This window comes from Carcharhinus amblyrhynchos, chromosome 21 (assembly GCF_965287045.1).
Source record: "Carcharhinus amblyrhynchos chromosome 21, sCarAmb.v2.hapA, whole genome shotgun sequence".
NCBI classification, from domain to species: Eukaryota; Metazoa; Chordata; class Chondrichthyes; order Carcharhiniformes; family Carcharhinidae; genus Carcharhinus; species Carcharhinus amblyrhynchos.
Genome location: NC_137344.1, coordinates 39,461,336 through 39,482,234, shown reverse-complemented (window position 1 = coordinate 39,482,234; position 20,899 = coordinate 39,461,336). Strand labels below are relative to the sequence as shown.

The following is a 20,899-nucleotide window of genomic DNA, read 5'->3' as shown; positions in this document are numbered from 1 at the left end:
CGAGAAAACCTTTGGATTGAAAGGAAAGGTGAAGAGATGGAAACAGAGCACAACTTCCCGGAATTTAAAGCCTCAGCTGCTATATTACACTGGTTAATGAAGCTGTAAATATACTCACCCGGCAACATCGAGACTCGTATGGAACAATTTTTAACTATCCCAGTAACTCAGTTGAATAGGGACATAGGACAGTGCTTATTGGAGGTGGTGGGGGTCATTAATCACACAGTTAAGGGCTTCAATTGATGGCGGGGTAGGAAGGCCATTCATGGGTTTTCCTGACACATTCTTAGGGTGGAGGCAGGAAAGTAGTGGGGTTCCTACCCGCTCGCCTCATGTCCTGATTAAATGCCCCTTGTGCCACCAAACTCACCACAGGGGTAGGCATTAAATTCTGCCCACGCAGCTCAGAAATTTTACTCTCCCTGATGTACTCGCTGACTCCCCTGTCATCCCATTTTTTTGTAATATCCTCCCGCAAAACTGGCAACTCTCCCTCGCTGTTGAAAGTGCTGACTCTTAAGTTGCATCCACTGTGGAACTGGCCATTAATACTGTTGTCATACGCCAGCGCCGAATGTAAAGTGGATCACTATCAAAGCTGTAAATCTCAGCAGTTCTAACCCATTATTCAGGAAGTTGCCAGGGTTCGATCCTGCAGAGTTACTCACAGCTGTCCTTCCTGTCCTTTGGCATTCCAGGTAAAGGCTGTTCTGGACGAGATCATGGAAAAGTTACCCGAGGAATTTAACATCGCAGAGCTGATGAGCAAAGCAGAGGAGCGGACCCCGTATATCGTGGTGGCTTTTCAGGAGTGTGAGAGAATGAACACTCTTACCTCAGAGATCAAGCGTTCGCTTAAGGAGCTGGACTTGGGATTAAAGGTACCTTGTAAAACACCCTGACAGCTGAATAAAACCATTTGCATTTAGGATCATACAATCCAAACAGTGCAGAAGAGGCCATTTGGCCCATTTTGTCTGCACTGACTCTCTGACAGAGTATCTTAACCAGGCCCACTCTCAGCCCTATCCCAATAACTGCACACATTTCATATGGCCAACACATTTTGGAACACTAAGGGGCAATTTAGTATGGCCAATCCATGGGAGGAAACTGGTAAAATGAGTGGGGTTATGGGGTTAGGATAAGGAAGATGGTGTGGGTGAGGCACTCTGTCAGAGAGTCAGTACAGACTTGATGGGCTGAATGGCCTTCTGCTGCATTGTAGGGATTCTATATGCAAACATTTACATGGTGCAAAGTATAACAGGCAAGTCATCAAGCTTATCTGTTTTAAACTACCATCCAAAATCAAACTTGCAACCCGAGGTCCCTAAATATTATTCCAAGGGATCTTGCGCATTCCAGGTGGATGGGTTTTGAGTGGAACTGAGCTTACGTGACTCTTAATAAAGCTGAATAGAATGGTTTAATTCTCATGTGCTTTGAAATGCTGCCGGGGAAGATTTTACCACAACCTTTCAGAAATCAAGCATGCTCTTCTGATAGCCAAGAGCACAGAGATGCCTTCTCCCCATTAAGGGTTATGGGGAGAAGGTGGGAAAGTGGAACTGAGCCACAACAGATCAGCCATGATCTTATTGAATGGCGGGGCAGGCTCAAAGGGCTAGATGGCCTACTCCTGCTCCTATTCCTTATGTTCTTATGAGACATCTTCACCACTTCACCCTTTCCTCTACTGCCCTGTCATGAGGGGACTTTACCGTTCTTTGGGGACTCCATAGTTAGGGGGACAGATCGGAGATTCTGAGGGAACGAGAGAGAATCACGGTTGGTGTGTTGCCTCCCAGGTACCATGATCCATGATGCCTCGGATCGTGTTTTTGGGATCCTTAAGGGGGAGGGGGACCAGCCCCAAGTCGTGGTCCACATGGGCATCAAAGACATAGGTAGGAAAAGGGATGGGGATGTAAGGCAGAAATTCAGAGAGTTAGGGTGGAAGCTTAGAGCTAGAACAAACAGACTCGTTATCTGTGGCTTGTTACCCATGCTAGCGAGGAGAGGAATGGGGAGCGAGAGCAGTTGAACATGTGGCTACAGGGATGGTGCAGGAGGAAGGGACTCAGATACCTGGATAATTGGGGGTCGTTCTTGGGTAGGTGGGACCTCTACAAACGGGACGGTCTACACCTGAACCAGAGGGGTACCAATATCCTGGAGGGAAATTTGCTGATGCTATTCGGGAAGATTTAAACTAATTCAGCAGGGGGATGGGAACCTGAGTTGTAGCTTCAGTGTACAGGAGGTTGAGAGTAGTGAGGTCATGAATAAAGTTTCAAGGTTGCAGGAGTGTATCGGCAGGCTGGAAGATGGTTTGAAGTGTGTCTACTTCAACACCAGGAGAATCTGGAATAAAGTGGGTGAACTTGCAGCATGGATTGGTGCCTGGGATTTCAATGTTGTGACCATTTCAGAGACACGGATAGCACAGAGACAGGAATGGTTGTTGCAGGTTCCGGGGTTTAGATGTTTCAGTAAGATCAGGGAAGGTGGTAAAAAGGGGGAGGTGCGTCATTGTTAGTCAGGGACAGTATTACGGTGGCAGAAAGGATGTTTGATGAGGACTTGTCTACTGAGGTAGTATGGGCTGAGATTAAAAACAGGAAAGGAGAGGTTACCCAGTTGGGAGTTTTCTATAGGCCCCCGAAAGTTCCAGAGATGTAGAGGAAAGGATTGCAAAGATGATTCTGGTTAGGAGCGAAAGTAACAGGGTAGTTGTTATGGGGACTTTAACTTTACAAATATTGACTGGAAAAGCTATCGTTCGAGTACTTTAGATGGGTCAGTTTTTGTCCAATGTGTGCAGGAGGGTTTCCTGACACAGTATGTAGATGGGCCAACAAGAGGCGAGGCCACATTGGATTTGGTACTAGGTAATGAACCAGGCCATGTGTTAGATTTGGAGGTAGGTGAGCACTTTGGTGATAGTGATCACAATTCAGTTACATTTACATTAGCGATGGAAAGGGATAGGCATATACCGCAGGGCAAGAGTTATAGCTGGGGGAAAGGAAATTATGGTGTGATTAGGCGAGACTTAGGATGCATAGGATGTGGAAGGAAACTGCAGGGGATGGGCACAATTGAAATGTGGAGCTTGTTCAAGGAACAACTACTGAGTGCCCTTTATAAGTATGTACCTGTCAGGCAGGGAGGAAGTGGTCGAGCGAGGGAACTGTGGTTTACTAAAGAAGTTGAATTGCTTGTGAAGAGGAAGAAGGAGACTTATGTCAAGATGAGATGTAAAGGCTCAGTTAGGGCTGCTTGAGATTACTAGTTAGCCAGGAAGGATCTAAAGAGAGAGCTAAGAAGAGCCAGGAGGGGACATGAGAAGTCTTTGGCAGGTAGAATCAAGGAAAACCCAAAACTTTCTATAGGTATGTCAGGAAAATAAAAGAATGACTTGGGTAAGATTAGGGCCAGTCAAGGACATTTGTGCATGGAGTCCGAAGAGATAGGAGAGGCACTAAATGAATATTTTTCGTCAGTATTCACACAGGAAAAAGACAATGTTGTCGAGGAGAATACTGAGACACAGGCTATTAAATTAGACAGGTTTGAGGTTCATAATGAGGAACTGTTAGCAATTCTGGAAAGTTTGAAAATAGATAAGTCCCCTGAGTCAGATGGGATTTATCCTAGGATTCTCTGGGAGGCTAGAAAGGAGATTGCAGAGCTTTTGACTTTAGGTCATCATTGTCTACAGGAATAGTGCCAGAAGACTGGAGGATAGCAAATGTTGTCTCCTTATTCAAGAAGGGGAGTAGAACCAATGGACAGGGAGCCTTACTTCTGTTCTGGGCAAAGTTTTAGAAAGGATTATAAGAGATAAGATTTATAATCATCTAGAAAGAAATAATTTGATTAGGGATAGTCAACATGATTTTGTGAAGGGTAGGTCATGCCTCACAAACCTTATTGAGTTATTTGAGAAGGTGACCAAAGAGGTGGATGAGGGTAAAGCAGTTGATGTGGTGTATATGGATTTCAGTAAAGCGTTTGATAAGGTTCCCCACGCAAGCTATTGCAGAAGATACAGAGGTATGGGATTGAGGGTGATTTAGTGGTTTGGATCAGAAATTGGCTAGTTGTAAGAAGACAGAGTGGTATTTAATGGGAAATGTTCATCCTGGAGTTCAGTTAGTAGTGGTGTACTGCAAGGATCTATTTTGGGGCCACTGCTGTTTGTCATTTTTATAAATGACCTGTATGAGGGTGTAGAAGGATGGGTTAGTAAATTTGCGGATGACACTAAAATCCATGGAGTTGTGCACAGTGCGGAAGGATGCTATAGTTACAGAGGGACATAGCTAAGCTGCAGAGCTGGGCTGAGATGTGGCAAATGGAGTTTAATGTGGAAAAGTGTGAATTGATTCACTTTGGAAGGAGTAACAGGAATACAGAGTATGGGGCTAATGGTAAGTTACTTGGTAGTGTGGATGAGTAGAGAGATCTCGGTGTCCATGTGAATAGATCCCTGAAAGTTGGTACGCGGGTTAATAAGGTTGTTAAGAAGTGTGTTAGCTTTTATTGGTAGAGGGATAGAGTTTTGGAGCCATGAGGTCATGTTGCAGCTGTACAAAACTCTGATGCGGCCGCACTTGGAGTATTATATACAGTTCTGGTCATCGCATTATAGGAAAGATGTGGAAGCATCGGAAAGGATACAGAGGAGATTTACCAGGATGTTGCCTGGTATGGTGGGAAGATCTTATGAGAAAAGGCTGAGGGACTTGAGGCTGTTTTTGTTAGAGAGAAGAAGGTTAACAGGTTATTTAGTAGAGGCACATAAGATGATCAGAGGAATAGATAGGGCGGACAGTGAGAGCCTTTTTCCTAGGATGGAGATGGCTAGCATGAGAGAACATAGCTTTAAATTGAGGGGTGGTAGATATAGGACAGATGTCAGAGGTAGGTTCTTTACTCAGAGTAGTAAGAACATGGAATGCCCTGCCTGCAACAGTAGTGGACTCGCCAACATTAAGGGCATTTAAATAGTCATTGGATAAGCATATGGATGATATTGGAATAGTGGAGGTTAGATGGGCTTTAGATTGGTTTCACAGGTCGGTGCAACGTTGAGGGTCAAAGGACCTGTACTGTGCTGTAATATTCTATGTTCTGTGTTCTTTGCTTCCTCCCCGCCCTGTATATTTCATGCGTGGCTGAAGCATATAACAGCAGGCTTAGTTTGTTCAGATAATCAAGGCAAACTCTCCCACAATTATCTTAATCACAAAAACAATTTCTCACTTCATGGTGATTGTTCTGGTCAAATCTTGTGTAAAAGATGGTACAAAATGGACACAAGTCCTGCTGCTTGGAGTCAATCACTTGCGGCACTGATTTTTTTTCTCCCCTGCCTGCTCTGTTGTTTCCCTAGGGGGAACTGACTATGACGAGTGACATGGAGAACCTACAAAATGCCATCTTCTTTGATCAAGTGCCAGATTCCTGGAGTAAGCGAGCCTACCCGTCAATGGCTGGGCTGGCCAACTGGTTTGTGGACCTCCTCAGCCGCATCAAGGAGCTGGAGACCTGGACGGCCGACTTTGCCCTCCCTTCGGCAGTGTGGCTGGCCGGGTTCTTCAACCCGCAGTCTTTCCTCACGGCAATCATGCAGTCGATGGCCAGGAGGAACGAGTGGCCTCTGGACAAGATGTGCCTTCAGTGCGACGTCACAAAGAAAAACCGTGAGGACTGCAGCAGCCCTCCCCGTGAAGGCTCCTACGTACACGGTCTGTTCATGGAGGGCGCACGCTGGGATTCTCAGGTATTCCAACAGATTTTCTCTCACTGGATCTAATTTAGATTGAAAACTCTGGCTTTTTTTGCTGAACAGGCTGCAAGATTAGAGCTAAGTCCATCATATCGGGAGGTTCAAGTCCTCTTTAATTAAAGTCATTGCTTAGGTCATCATAAACAGGCTGAGCGGCAACACAGCAGGAATCCAATTAAAATAGGAAAGCGTCACTTCTGGGCATTTTGAGACAGTTGCTTATCCCAATTATTTGCCTACACAGATTGATCAGAACAGACGTTACATTTGGAAGGTTTCATGTCATTCAAGGGTAGCACGGTGGTTAGCACTGCTGCCTCACAGTGACAAGGACCCGGGTTCGATTCCCAGATTGGGTCACTGCCCGTCTGGAGTCTGCACGTTCTCCGTGTCTGCATGAGTTTCCTTCGGGTGCTCCGGTTTCCTCCCACTGTCCCTAAGTCGTGTATTGGTCGCACTAAATTCTCCCTCAATGTACCCGAATAGGCGTGTCGGAGTGTGCAGACTGGGGGATTTTCACAGTAACTTCACTGCAGTGTTAATGTAAGCCTACTTGGAACACTAATAAATAAACTTCACAAACGTTAACTTTATTTGATCAGCCACATTCCCATTGAATGATGGCATGGCACGGTGGCACAGTGGTTAGCACTGCTGCCTCACAGTGCCAGGGACCCTGGTTCAATTCCGGTCTTGGATGACTGTGTGGAATTTGCGAATTTCCCCCGCATCTGCGTAGGGTTCATCTGGGTGCTTCGGTTTCCTTCCACATTCGAAAAATGCTCAGGCTAGGTGTATTGGCCACGCTAAGTTGCTCCTTAGTGTCCCAAGATGTGTTGGGTAGGGGGATTGGTGGGGGATATCCATTGGTTTACAGGGATAGGGCTTAGGTAGGATGTTCTTTCGGAGAGTCATTACAAACTTGATGGTCAAATGGCCTCCTTCTGTACTGTAGGGATTCTATGAATGGTAAAACAGGCTCAAGAGGCCTAACGATCAACTCCTGTTCCTATCCCTGACCACCACCTCCGCCTTTTGTGGTCTTATGTTTATATGAAGTTCCCACACATCTACACACTAATGTTTGTAACAGTGTGAATTTAGAATCATAGAATCCTTACAGTATAGAAAGAGGCCATTCAACCCATTGGTCTACACTGACAACAATCCCACCCAGGCCCTATTCCCGCAACCCCACACATTTATCCTGCTAGCCCCCCCAGCCCTAGGATCAATTTAGCATGGCCAATCAACCTAACCCACACATCTTTAGACTGGGAGGAAACCCAGGCAGACACAGGGAGAAAGTGCAAACTCCAGACAAAAAGTGACCCGAGGCTGGAATTGAACCCGTGTCCCTGGCACTGTGAGGCAGCAGTGCCAACCACTGTGCCGGCCCAATTTGTTTTCTGCATTACTTGTTTTCTGCATTCTTTCCGATGTCAATCTCAGGTAAAATACAGCATTCTCTTTCAAATGTGAATTTCCTACTCGTATCCACGTGATACAGTGTGAGAGTACGCAAGTGGTAGTTCTTGTGGTACACGCTCAATATTAATCCCTGTTTGTATCTTTCGGCAGCTTGCTGATGGATATAAATAAATAAACAAAAAATTAGGCCGGATTTCTGGCAACGGTCGACAAGCAAAATTAATTCTCACAATCTGTTGGCCACTGCTTTGCTCACTGAAGCATTTTCTAATTATTTTTTTCTTGCAAATTATAGTGTGAATCTAAAACAGAACAGAATAGGTGACGAGATCAGCATGTTTCAATCTACATACTGAAACTATCAATCTAAATTCTATGGTATAATGCATCGCTCAGATTATATGGTGCGCTGCTCTGTCAAGCTGTCAGTACACCTACCTTTTGGAACAATGAGACACAGTCACGCTCAGCCTCTTGCTCATAAAACACAATGGAGCGTAGAACATAAAGGAGTCTTGGGGTCACGGTAGATGTTGCTGTAGATGATACACGTCACAAGCATCCAAACAAAGGGTTCAGCTTACACCACGAGCTATGTAACAAATGCCAAATGGATGGCCAGCAAGATCCAGAGTGGATGGCGTGCCTTGAGTTCACTTGGAGGTGTCCATTATTGTCTGTGAGCTTTGTGTTAGCCTGAGATCAGTCCAACAGGTTTATCTGGAATCATCACTAGCTTTTGGAACACTGCTCCTCCACTCTCCTGATATAGGAGCAGTGCTCCGAAAGCTCGGGATACGAAATAAACCTGTTGGACTTTAACCTAGTGTTGTAGACTGCTTACTGTGCCCTCTCCAGTCCAATGTCGGCATCTCCACCTTAATCTGAGATATTCAGAGGGTGCTTTAAGTTGCACTGAAATTATGATTCTCCTTTTTGACAGAGCAGGATTGCTGCTCAACTGTCTATATGCGCTCCATTTCCCTGGTTGGAGTGGAGCTGGTGGGATTTGGGTCAACTGTTGGGCATAGTTGGTTCCGGGGGGAAATCTTACTGACAGACATAATTTAGTGAACACTCTGATGTTGTAGCACCAAAGGAGTCAATGAGCCACCTTAGGTGGTAGAGGCATTGTGATGGAAAGGGTAAGATCCCATGGAAGGCCTCGGCTGCAACCAGCGGACCTTGGGTCAAACTGGAGGAAGAGACTGCTCTAAGAATACACCCAGGGTCAGTGGGTAGGGCTAACACAGGCAGGCAAGCTGGAGAAACACTCACATCACCCCCCCCACCCTGTTGGGTACTTCCACCAGTTCTCAAATCACCCCCCCCCCACCCACATGCTCTCCCCCACCTCTTCCAACCTTCCTAATTATTATTTCATGTGGTAGGGATCAGCTGAGTTGCTAGTGCATTTGTTCCAATCAAAAAACCCAATTCAAATTGAATCTAATTCATGGAGCAGAACTTAACTGTTCCACCCACCACGGAAATCTCAGCGGGTGAGACACGGACCATGCAAAGGTCCATTAACCTCAGGTGGGATTTTCCGGCTTTGGGGGCGGGCGCGGCTGGAAAATCCCACCCGTGGTCCCCATGTGGGGGACGAACAAGATCCAAGGTGAGACACTGCACCCCATCCCGGGCTTGATCTCACATCTCATCTGAGCCAAAAGGCCGAGATGGCTTTGAAACATTGCATCAGGTAAAGTGAAGCAGGAGATGTGGGAATACAGACTAGGTGGTGCCAATAGCCTGCAGGTGCAATGTTGCTATGGAGAAGTTGCGCATCACATTGACGCTGCATCCAACCCAAAGTTATGAACTGAAAAGATTCTCACATTCACTGTGCTCCAGTTTGTAATTGGTTTGGCCAAGTTTAGTATCGACGTGAAGCTGAGATCGGTATTAAACATTGCCATGACAGAATACAGCAATTGACAAGTGTTTAAGGATTTAGTAACAGACTGGAGGGGCTTTCATCTCTGAAAGGTGATCGTGTTATTCGGCCTTTTGCCTCAGATTCTGACGCATGGAGTGCCACAGTTGCTTTTCTAGGATTGTGTGGCAGAGTCTATATTTCAGTTCTTCATGTAAGCCTGGCTGTTTATCTCATATTTAAACAAAGCACATTAAATGTGGAAGATTGCACATTTAAAAAAAATGTAAGTGGATGCTACTTGACATCCCATTCTCATTATCTCCCCATTACATTCAGAAACCAAATGCTTTTATTTATTTATTCCGCAGTATACAGATTAACGAAAGCCTCTGAGAAATGCGATATGGAATGTGATATTTGGGAGCACTTAGCAAACATTCAGCGGAAGCAACAGTAGCATTTCCTATCAGCCATCAGGTTAAATATTCATGTATATTGATGAAACCTCACCCTTGCTACATTTTTTTTTAAAGTATAGCTTAACAAAATAAAAGCAGATGAATATAAGAAGAAATGCTTTGTTCCTGCTCAAGGAATTAATATTCTCAACTCCAAATTATACAGAAGTTGCCTCCACAGAAAGGATACAGGTCAACTATTAGCCACTCAGTATAAATCCAGGGCGAGATGGTGGTGAAGTATTTTTGTACAGTGTTGATAGCAATTAAGGCAGCTTTGGTCTTGTGCTGTTAACTCTATGCACTGCCCCCATGCCATCTTTCACCATTACTTTCCATGTTCAGGCTATACCCAAATTCATTTTTTTTTAATTGAGACACTTAATGAAGTGACCCTGCCTGGATTAAAAGTACAGTAAGAAATCTCTCAGCACCAGGTTAAAGTCCAACAGGTTTATTTGGTAGCATAAGCCACTCGCTACCAGAGCGCCAGTGCTTCATCAGGTGAGCGGGAGTTGTGTTCACAAACAGGGCATTTAAAGACACAAACTCAATTTACAAGATAACAGTTGGAATGCAAATCTTCACAGGTCATCAAGTCTTAAAGGTGCAGACAATATGAGTGGAGAGAGCATTAAGCGTGGGTTAAAGAGATGTGTATTGTCTCCAGACAGGACAGTTAGTGAGATTTTGCAAGCCCAGGCAATTCGTGGGGGTTACAGATACTGAGACATGAACCCAAAGTATCAGTTGAGACCGTCCTCATGTGCGCGGAACTTGGCTATCAGTTTCTGCTCAGCGACTCTGTGCTGTAGCAGAATCGAGTAGCAGCTGAACCTGCCTCCTTAGGGAAGCCTGAGCCCTTTGTATATCCGCCAGGCCCTTAGTTGGCTCGAAAGGGACTTCCACCCCACCTCAGAGGAAAATCCATCACCAAGTCCCAGCAGTAGCCCCAGGGGCTGTGGCTGCTGCCTAGACTATCCAATCCACCGTACCCAGGAGTCAAAGAGGCTGGAATCTAAAAGCAAATGGACAGTTTTATTGTATCCAATCTGGCAAAGCAGTTGAGGGCCAGGTTTAGCATGGCAGGAGCAACAGGATGGGGGTGGTGGGGGAAACATGTGGGATAGTGGGGAAATACTGTGGCAGTGTTCTTCATTGGACCCAAGATGGCTGATAATAAGCAACCAGATTTTAACCACCCCCCTGCCGCCAAAGTAAAATGTCAGTGGTGGTGTGAGGGAGCCAATTATTGGCTCTTAACTGGCCACTAAATAGTTTCAATGGGCTCAAGAGCAAGTAGAACAGATTGCGTCTCCCACTGGTAAAATACCAGCGGTTTCTAGTCAGCAGTGGGCATGGTGCCACTGCCATGGAACCTCATTTTATGCCCTGCCCACCCCAGCTGCTAACCAAGCCCTCAAGTGGGAGGGATAACATTACCCCCCGTGTCCTTAGTGCTGCTGCCCTTTGGACGTCACTACGATACTTTGAATCAAGCATTTGGATTCTGTCCAGCTCTTCGACATTACCAGTGAAACCAAAACCTTTCCTTATATTTGAATTTATTACCTGCTGTTATCATTGTAACAACATTAATCTAACAGTGAGTCTTCCAGCAATCGTGAGTGGTTGAAACAGATATTTCAATTCTAAGTGTATCAGTATCCCAGGACAGTCGAACGCAAACTAACATTCCCACATTTTCCTCTCCAGCCACGTACCTTAACTCCGAGCTCAGAAAATCGTTCCTTATTGTGAACCACTCTCCCATGTGAACCGTCCCAATTCCCAAACTGGCCATCAAAGTGAAGATGCAAATTGACCCAAATTATTACAGAGTTATGGGTGCTGTCTAATTTAAATTTGTCCCAATTTAATATATCCCTGCGTTCTAAGTGTGGCCTTCTGTTAAGTGTAATAGAAGGAAAAATATATCTTAAAATTGGTTATTGTTTTCCGCTGTTTTTAATTATTTGATGGGATGGGGGCATCACCGGCAAGGCCAGCATTTGGTGCCCATCCTGAATCGCCCTCGAACTGAGTGGCTGAGTAGGCCATTTCAGAGGGTAGCTAGCAGCATTACAAAGCATCCAAAGTCACAGATAGGCCAGACTATCTGTTCTAATCCTCTTTTCCAGCACTTAGTCCATAACGTTGTACACCATCAAGGCATTCAAAGTTGTAGAGTTCCACACCTCCGATAAGTCCCTCGACTGTAGCTTCCCTTCCTGATCCGCTCAATCATTGTTGTCTTTGATATTTAATTTCAGGACAAGGGCACAAAGATTAATGGATTCCGGGCTTTATGCTGCATTTCTCAGAGATCTCATTCAGTGTTGGAATTGCAAAACGGAGAGATGTGACTGCTCAACTCCAGTAGGGGGTACCACCTGGGGGGGGCGCGGGGAGGAGGGGGGCACACAGCCAATGGGAGCCTGAGCATGAACATAAGAGTGAGGAGGAGAGAGCCAGATCACAGAGGTGTCTCGCCACACTGATGGTTTACTGTCAGAGTTTCCTAATTACAAATGATTACGGTGCCAAACTTGTCTGTGATTGTCCCGAGACCTCGTAAATCACGTATATCACATAGTTGGTGAAGCCCTGATGCCTTTTGGGTTGAAAGGGTAATGTACTCAGTCAATGTCATTGCTTGTGGGATTTGTAGGGATTAACAGGGGACCCGTGTGGCATCTCTCAGTCGCCAACACATTGATGCACAAAGAAGGTCACAGTTGCCCTTTACATCATCATGTCAGATTTCGTCTAGACAAAGATAGCCAGACTCAAAGATTCACCCTCTTCACGGCCATCTTGGGCTTCCTGGGTGCAATAGATTCCATTCATGTGGCTATATAGGCACCACGTTTATTAACTGCAAGGGCTACAATCCCTTCAACTGGTGTGTGATCATGGGAAGCGCATACTGCACGTGTGTGCATGGCACGCTAGGAGTTGCCATGATTGCTACATCCTCAGTCACTTCCAGGTGCCTCAGATTTTTGAGGAGCCAGAATATCTACAGGGTTGGTTGCTAGGTGATACGGCCTACCCTCTTCAACACTGGCTAACTGCAGTGTGCTGCCCTCAGTGTTGTTCCAAGGACACTTACAATGCTGCTCACAGCTCCACGCGCTCTTTTACGGAGAAGACCTTTGAAGATGCACTTCACATGCTTGGTCTGATCAGGTGGCTCACGGCAATACACCCAGAGAGAGTTTCCCACATCATCATAGTGTGTTGTGCCCTTCACAATCCGGCAATGCCAAGAGTTGATCCTGGCCAGAGGGTGAACTGGAGGGGAACGAGAGCTCATCAGACAATGAAGGTATGGGGATCCAGGATTCTCAGGGGGCTCCTGAGATAGAGGTGCGAACGCGCTGATAAAATAAAGAAAAGAAGATGTGTGAGACATGCCCGGGATACTTCAACAGCTGATTCAGAGAGATACTCACTCGTGCGTAATGAATGAGGCTCCAGGGTTGGAATGGGACATGAGTTGGTGCCACTCCATCAGGCGAATGGTGCCACCTGAACCATCCACCACTGCACTCACACAAAAAAAATGGAGATTCCTCCCCTCGGGTTCAATTCCAGGTTTATTATTAATTGAATTTAAATTCCAGCAGCTGCCAGGGTGGGATGTGAACCCCTTTGTGTCCCCAAGACAGTAAGGCGGGCTCTCTGGATTGCTACTCCAGTGATATTACCACTAAACTGCCACCATCTCCTCCTTATACCATCCACCCACCTCATCTCCCCAACAACTTTCTGTCTTCCTTCTCTCCCACACTTCATGCTATTTAACAATAGTAAATGCCTTTCAACTGATGCCTCATAAAGTCCGTGGACATTGGTATCTCCTACCTGACTGATTGATTCCTGGGATGGCAGGATTGTGGTATGAGGAGAGATTGTGGGGACTGGACCTGTACTCACTGGAATTTATAAGAATGAGAGGGGATCCCAATAAAACATTAAGTTCTGACATGGCTGGAGAGATTGAATGCAGGATTATGTTGCAAGCTAGTTGGACGTTCTAGAACAAGGGGTCACAGTCTTAGGATAATGACAAAGCCATTTGGGACTAAGATGAGGAGAAACCTCTTCACACACGGGTGGTGAAGCTGTGGAATTCACTACCACAGAAGGCTGTAGAGGTCAAACTGCTGACGATTTTTTAAGAAGGAAATAGATATCAACATCCTAAAAGTGTTAATGGGTATAGTAAGAAAGAGCAGGTCTGGCGTTTAGATAGATGTGATGTAGAGATGCCGGTGTTGGTCTGGGGTAAACACAGTAAGAAGTCTCACAACACCAGGTTAAAGTCCAAAAAGTTTATTTGGTAGCAAATAAACCTGTTGGACTTTAACTTGGTGTTGTCAGACTTCTTACTACATTGAGACAGATGATCGGCTATGATGTTACTGAATGGAGAAGCAGGCTCTTGGACCAAATGGCCTAATCCTGCTCCTATGGCCTATGTTTCTATAGTAACCCCTCTGAATTAATGCCTTTGTGATTGAGCCATAACTCCTCATATGTATCATCCTCAGCATTTGTCCCCATAATCTTTTACTGATCCTATTTCCTCAGTGATAATATCGCACATTGAAAATACCTTGAGGGGATGGGAAGACTAACAAAATTTGTACTCCGTTATCTCAATAAACAGAGCAGTGTGCTGACTTAAGGGCAGAATGACTTCTAAATTCAGTTGTTGTCTAATTTAAAGTTTTTTTTTACTGACTTTTTTTTATCATTTCACTTTTTTAACGGAGGCTGGACCTGTTAAAGTGACTGACCTGTGGCTGGAAGCCTTGCTCGAGATTGAGCAAGAAGTCTCCAGTGTTTGGGTGCTCTGTCATTCTTTGTGATACAGTAAGAATTCTCACAACATCAGGTCAAAGTCCAACTTCTTACTGTGTTTACCCCAGTCCAACGCGGGCATCTCCACATCATGACATTCTTCGTGATAACCAAACCCCTTGACTGAATCACAGCCAGAGAGATGGTCAGTGTGGTTGTTTGGTGTCAGTTTTGTTATCCCAGATTGCTAGTCTATAATGGAGTAACTCACAGAATCCTACAGTGCTGAAGGAGGCCATTCGGCCCATCAGATCTGCACCGACCAAAATACCACCCAGGCTCTACCCCCATAACCCCATGCATTTACCCTAGTTGGTTCCCTTGGCAGTAAGGGGCAATTTAGCACGGCCAATCCATTAAACATGCCATCTTCAGACTGCGAGAGGAAACCGGAGCACCCGGAGGAAACCAACGCAGATGCGGGGGGAATGTGCAAACTCCACACAGACAGTGACCCAAGCCGGGAATTGAATCCGGGTCCCTGGAGCAGTGAAGCAGCAGTGCTAACCACTGTGCTACCATGGCGTAGTTTCGAGGGATTAGTGGGTATAATATATAGGGATATGGGGATAGGACCTGGGTGGGATTGTGGTCGGTACAGACTCGATGGGCTGAAGGGTTCTATATTCTATGTTCATTCCTCATTGATATCATTGAAGAAAGTAACTGGTAATTTATATAATATTCGTACTGCTGCTGTCCCCCCAAAATGCTGAGATACATTTGTTTAATGGATTTAAATGGCCATGAACCCTTAGATACCATGTTGATGTGATCTGTTGTGCCTGCTCAATGTGCACTGATAGTGGCTGCAATCTGACTTCTATGATATTGTTGTTCGTCCATCGTCATCGATGAGGACCTCGATACCTTTAGTCATTTTGAGGTTGGTTGCGGTGTGCCCGAGGATGACTGATCAGGCCAATTCGGGCACGGAATGTCCTGGCACATATTGGACAGGCTTGTGTAGACACTGTAGTTGTTGCACTGGTGGCTCTGGAATTACGCAGCTCACGCTTAAGTTGTGCTTCAGCAATACACCTTTCTTCGTGAGCTTGACAGCCTTTGTGGATGAGGCAGCGCCAGGTAGAGTGGTTTTGTGCCAGCGTTTCCCAGGCGGTCGTGTCAATGTCAAGCGACTTCAGGGAGGCTTTGAGTGTGTCTTTGAAATATTTCTTCTGCCCTCCATGCGAGCGTCTTCCGGCAGAGAGTTCCCCAAAAAGGAGCTGCTTGCATATGCGCTCGTCTGACATACGGATGACATGACCTGCCCACCGGGTCTGTGCTCTCATCAGCAGTGTGTGGACTGATGGTAGACTTGCTCTAGAGAGAACTTCAGTGTCTGGTACTTTGTCTTGTCATTGGATGCATAATATTCTGCAAAGACAAGTCATGTGGAAGTGATTGAGCTGTCCTGCATGCCTTCGATACACAGTCCACATTTCATAGGCATATAGGAGGGTAGTGAGTACTGTGGCACTGTAGACCTTCAGTTTTGTAATCTGATTTCTATGATATTGTACATAGAACAAAGAACAACAGCATGGGAAACAGGCCCTTCGGTCCGACGAGCCCGTGCTGCCATTTTAACATTATGAGTGCCCTCCTCTACCCGTGACCTTTGTCTACACCTATTGGGGAAAATTGAGGGAAGACTAATTTAGGGACAATTTGTTACACCAATCAGCCTAAGAGCACGTTTTTGGGATGTGGGAGGAAACCGGAGCACCCGGAGAAAACCCACGCAAGCACGGGGAGAATGTGCAAACTCCCGCAGACACCGGCCCAAATCCACATATCTGCACAGCAAACAGTGATAGTCACTGAGCTGTCATGTTGCCCGTCAGATGGTCCAGTTTAAGCGTACACTAATGACATGAAGCACTAGGCAACTCTCGAAGCAACATTCAAGAGCAGCCCTCGCACGACCCACCGCGTGTATGCCCCTTGTTGGTCAACAAGGTGGACCGAATCTCCTTATATAGAAGATCACAGAATCCCTATAGTGCGGAAGAGGCCATTCGGCCCATCAAGTCTGCACTAACTCTTTGACAGAGTATTTTATCAGGACCACTCTCCCACCCTACCTCCGTACCCCACACACTTACCATGGCTAATCCATCTAACCTACACACAGTGAGACACTAAAGGACAATTTGGTATGGCCATTCCGCCTAATCTGCATATCTTTGGAGCATGGGAAGAAACTGGAGCACACAGAGGAAACCCACGCAGACATGGGGAGATTGTGCAAACTCCACACAGTCACCCAAGGCCAGCAATGAACCCAGGTCCCTGGAACTGTGAGGTAGCAGTGCTAGCCACTGTGCCACCATGCTGCCTGTACATGATAACTACTGGTCATTAAGATCACCTCAACCCTGGTCTTCTTGGTGTATCAGTTTGATTGCCAGAATGTTACATTTTGCAGAGATTTCTGAAAACAGTGTGTGTATTTCACCACAGGGGAATAATGCAATGCAGACCAATTGATCACTCAGCCTGTGATTGCAATACGGTGCCTTTTCTTTAAACTGTTGCTATTTACCCCAACCCACCTTTCTTACTTCTAATAGTTTGAAATTGACTTTTTTTTTTAAAAACAGAATATTCATTCCACTCTGACCACCTCTTGTTAAGTGGTGGAGTTCTCTTAAATTGAACCAACATAGAGGTGGCACAGTGGCTAGCACTGCTGCCTCACAGCGCGGGGGACCTGCATTCGATTCCCAGCTTGGGTGACTATCTGAGTGGAGTTTGCACATTCTCCCCGTGTCTGCATTGGTTTCCTCCAGGTGTTCAGGTTTCCTCCCACAGTCCAAAGATGCGTAGGTTAGGTGGATGGGCTATGCTTAAAATTGCCCCTTAGTGTCGGGGGACTAGCTATGGTAAATGCCTGGGACTAAAAGGATAGGGCCTGGGTGGGTGCAGACTTGATGGGTAGAATGGCCACCTCCTGCACTGTAGGGACTCTATGATTCATTCTATGATAATAAGAACATAAGAAATAGGAGCAGGAGTAGGCCATCTAGCCCTTCGAGCCTGCCCCGCCATTCAATAAGATCATGGCTGATCTGTCGTGGCTCAGTTCCACATTCCCGCCCTCTCCCCATAACCCTTAATCCCCTCTCTTATCAAAAACCCATCAACCCGCGTCTTAAAAATATTTAGCGAGGTAGCCTCCACCACTTCAACGGGCAGAGAATTCCAGAGATTCACCACCCTTTGAGTGAAGAAGTTCCTCCTCAACTCCGTTCTAAACCACCCCCCCCTTTATTTTGAGGCTGTGCCCCCTAGTCCTACTGTCCTTTCTGAGCAGGAAGAGTCTCTCCACCTCTATCCTATCCATCCCATTCATCATCTTATACATCTCAATGAGATCTCCCCTCATTCTTCTAAACTCTAACGAGTACAAGCCTAGTTTATTCAGCCTCTCCTCATAGCTCAACCCTCTCAACTCCGGAATCAGCCTAGTAAACCTCCTCTGCACTCCCTCCAAGGCCAGAATATCCTTGCGTAAGTACGGCGCCCAAAACTGCACACACTACTCCAGCTGCGGCCTCACCAATGCCCTATACAGCCGCAGCAAGACCTCCCTACTTTTATATTCAATCCCCTTCGCTATGAAGGCCAGCATCCCATTCGCCTTCCTGACCACCTGCTGCACCTGCAAGCTGGGTTTTTGCGACTCATGCACAAGGACCCCGAGGTCCCTCTGCACCGTCGCCTGCTGCAGTTTTTCTCCACGTAAGTAATAATCCTTCCTACCATTATTCCTATCAAAGTGGACCACCTCACACTTACCAACATTAAATTCCATTTGCCATTTCCTGGCCCATTCGCCCAGCCTATCTAGATCCTTCTGCAGACTCTCCACACCCTCCGCACAATTTGCCGTTCCACCAATCTTGGTGTCATCAGCAAATTTCGACACCCTACACTCGGTTCCCTCCTCCAGATCATCTATGTAAATAGTAAATAGCTGAGGCCCCAGCACCGACCCTGGGGCACTCCACTAGCCACCATCTGCCAATCCGAATAGCACCCATTGACCCCCACTCTCTGCCTCCTATTTGACAACCAGCCCTCTATCCATGCTAACACCCTACCCCCAACTCCATGTCCCCTGACCTTCTGCAATAATCTCTTGTGAGGTACCTTGTCAAACGCCTTCTGAAAATCTAGAAAGACCACATCCACCGGCTCTCCTCTATCCACCGCCCTAGACACATCCTCATAGAACTCCAGTAAATTTGTCAGACACGACTTCCCTTTCACGAAACCGTGCTGCATCTGCTCTATCAAGCAATTCCTCTCAAGATGCCTCGCTATTTCCTCCTTGATGACGGATTCTAACATTTTACCTACAACAGACGTTAAACTAACCGGCCTATAATTCCCCGCCTTTTGCCTGGCACCCTTCTTAAACAACGGCATAACATTAGCCGTTTTCCAACCTTCCGGCACTTCCCCGGAATCCAGCGACGTCTGGAAAATAACCACCAAGGCATCCACTATGATCATCAGCTGCCCTAAGGGTGGCATGGTAGCACAGTGGTTAGCACTGCTGCTTCACAGCTCCAGGGACCTGGGTTCAATTCCTGGCTTGGGTCACTGTCTGTGTGGTGTTTGCACATTCTCCTCGTGTCTGCGTGGGTTTTCTCCAGATACTCCAGTTTCCTCCCACAGTGCAAAGATGTGCAGGTTTGGTTGATTGGCCATGCTAAAAAATTGCCCCTTAGTATCCTGGGATGCGTAGGTTCGAGGGATTAGTGGGTACAACATGTAGGGATATGGGGGTGGGGCCTGGGTGGGATTGTGTTCGGTGCGGACTCGATGGGCCGAATGGCCTCTTCCTGCACTGTAGGGATTCTATGATTCTATAAAACTGCCCCTGGAGTTGTGAATGCTTACACTGTTGTGATGGTCATGGGAAGAACTTGTGGTGTGACTTCCCCTTGCTTTTCAAACGTTCTGGATGGGATTTTGCTAGCACGTGATCGCCCAGCCCAAACTGTCTTCCTTTCAAAAATATTCTTCTTAGTTACGCGAGGGTCCTTATCACCCTTAGCTCCTGATAGTAAACTAAACAAAGCAGGTAGCCTTCCCCAGTCGCTCAAACTGATTGCCAGTCTGGCGCGTGATCTGCTCTGCAAGACCCTTTCCGGAGCCGTAAAGATGAAAATTACCCCCAACCGGCTGAATTTATTTGTCTCCTGTCGAGGGAGCTCAAAACAAAAAACGAAGCCGAACAGAACTCGTTGGGTCTCGTTGGTTTCCGATTTACAGGAGGTCACACAAGCAAAGGCTAATCTCTCATTGAAACCTCCCATTAGTTAAAATAAACGGCAATGGACAAATACAATGACAGGCACTGAATGAGGGGATGGAGGGGACCTGACAGTGATGATAGATGTGAATAGAGTAGAGTACGGTTATGCCACAGACAGGAAGATTCTATAAATTGAATTTGTCTTTTGTCACCTCCATTTTTTTTTTAACCAATTGAAATTTACTCCTCTGGGTCCGCCTTCAATCTCCCTGAGAGACAGTTGCATGCCACGAGGAAAAAATAATTATCCCAGGAGGTCACCTTTGGTGTTAAAAGAAAAGGCTCCGATCGCATCGGGAGAAGCATGGCTGATATTTATAGGGCAGTAACTAAGCTGCGATTGGTTAAAAGCTCTGCACTTTGAATAATGAAGGCAATTTGAATGCAGCCTGCGTTGCGTTAACTGTGGCACCTGTCGGTGCATCGTGAGGTTTTTGTACAATACTTTTTGATTAGCTTAACAATGGTGCAGTTACACAAATGCGTGGTGTAGAACATAGAACACCACAGCCCAGTATAGGCCTTTCGGCCCTCGATGTTGCGCCGACCAGTGGAATGAATCTAATGACCCTCTAACCTAAACTATTCCAATGTTATCCATATGCCTATCCACTGACCATTTGAACGCCCTTAAAGTTGGCAAAAATCAGCACAACAGATGGAGAATCGCTGCCCAGGTATTCTTTATTAATTCAAATTCCACCATCTGCCATCGCGGGATTTGAACGCAGGTCTCCAGAATATTAGCTGAGTTTCTGGGTTAATAGTCTAGTGATAATACCAGGAGGCCATCGCCTCCCCATCACGGTGTGACAAAGTGATGGTGATTGGAAGCCATTGCCCTTTCCAATATTGCCTTTGTCACCATTTCTGGCCTGTTGTGTATGACAGAATTCTCCAATTCTTTCTTCCACTGATCTGCCTCAGAATTGGGCTGCACACCAAGAGAAAAGCCTCTCTTTGAATAAAGAAATTGGACCCGATTGTAAAATTGGCATTGATCATTGGAAAGAGGGCCAGTGCCCTTCAGAAATGAATACTTTTTCCCCTGGAGAGACATGTGTGCTTTCACTGTAGACGTACATTAAGAAGGAGCCTTGTTCGATTTTGATCCACCTGGT

At 46.1% G+C, this 20,899-nt stretch overlaps 1 protein-coding gene across 1 annotated transcript in view; it reads left to right on the top strand.

Moving 5' to 3' along the window:
- Positions 1–20,899, top strand: part of dnah9 (dynein, axonemal, heavy chain 9) — a 521,732-nt gene that overhangs the window by 488,655 nt on the left and 12,178 nt on the right. The window contains exons 67-68 of the mRNA XM_080209043.1: positions 702–884; positions 5,408–5,797. Of these exons, the coding sequence (XP_080065169.1) occupies positions 702–884; positions 5,408–5,797 (573 nt within the window). The remainder of the gene's footprint in view (positions 1–701; positions 885–5,407; positions 5,798–20,899) is intronic.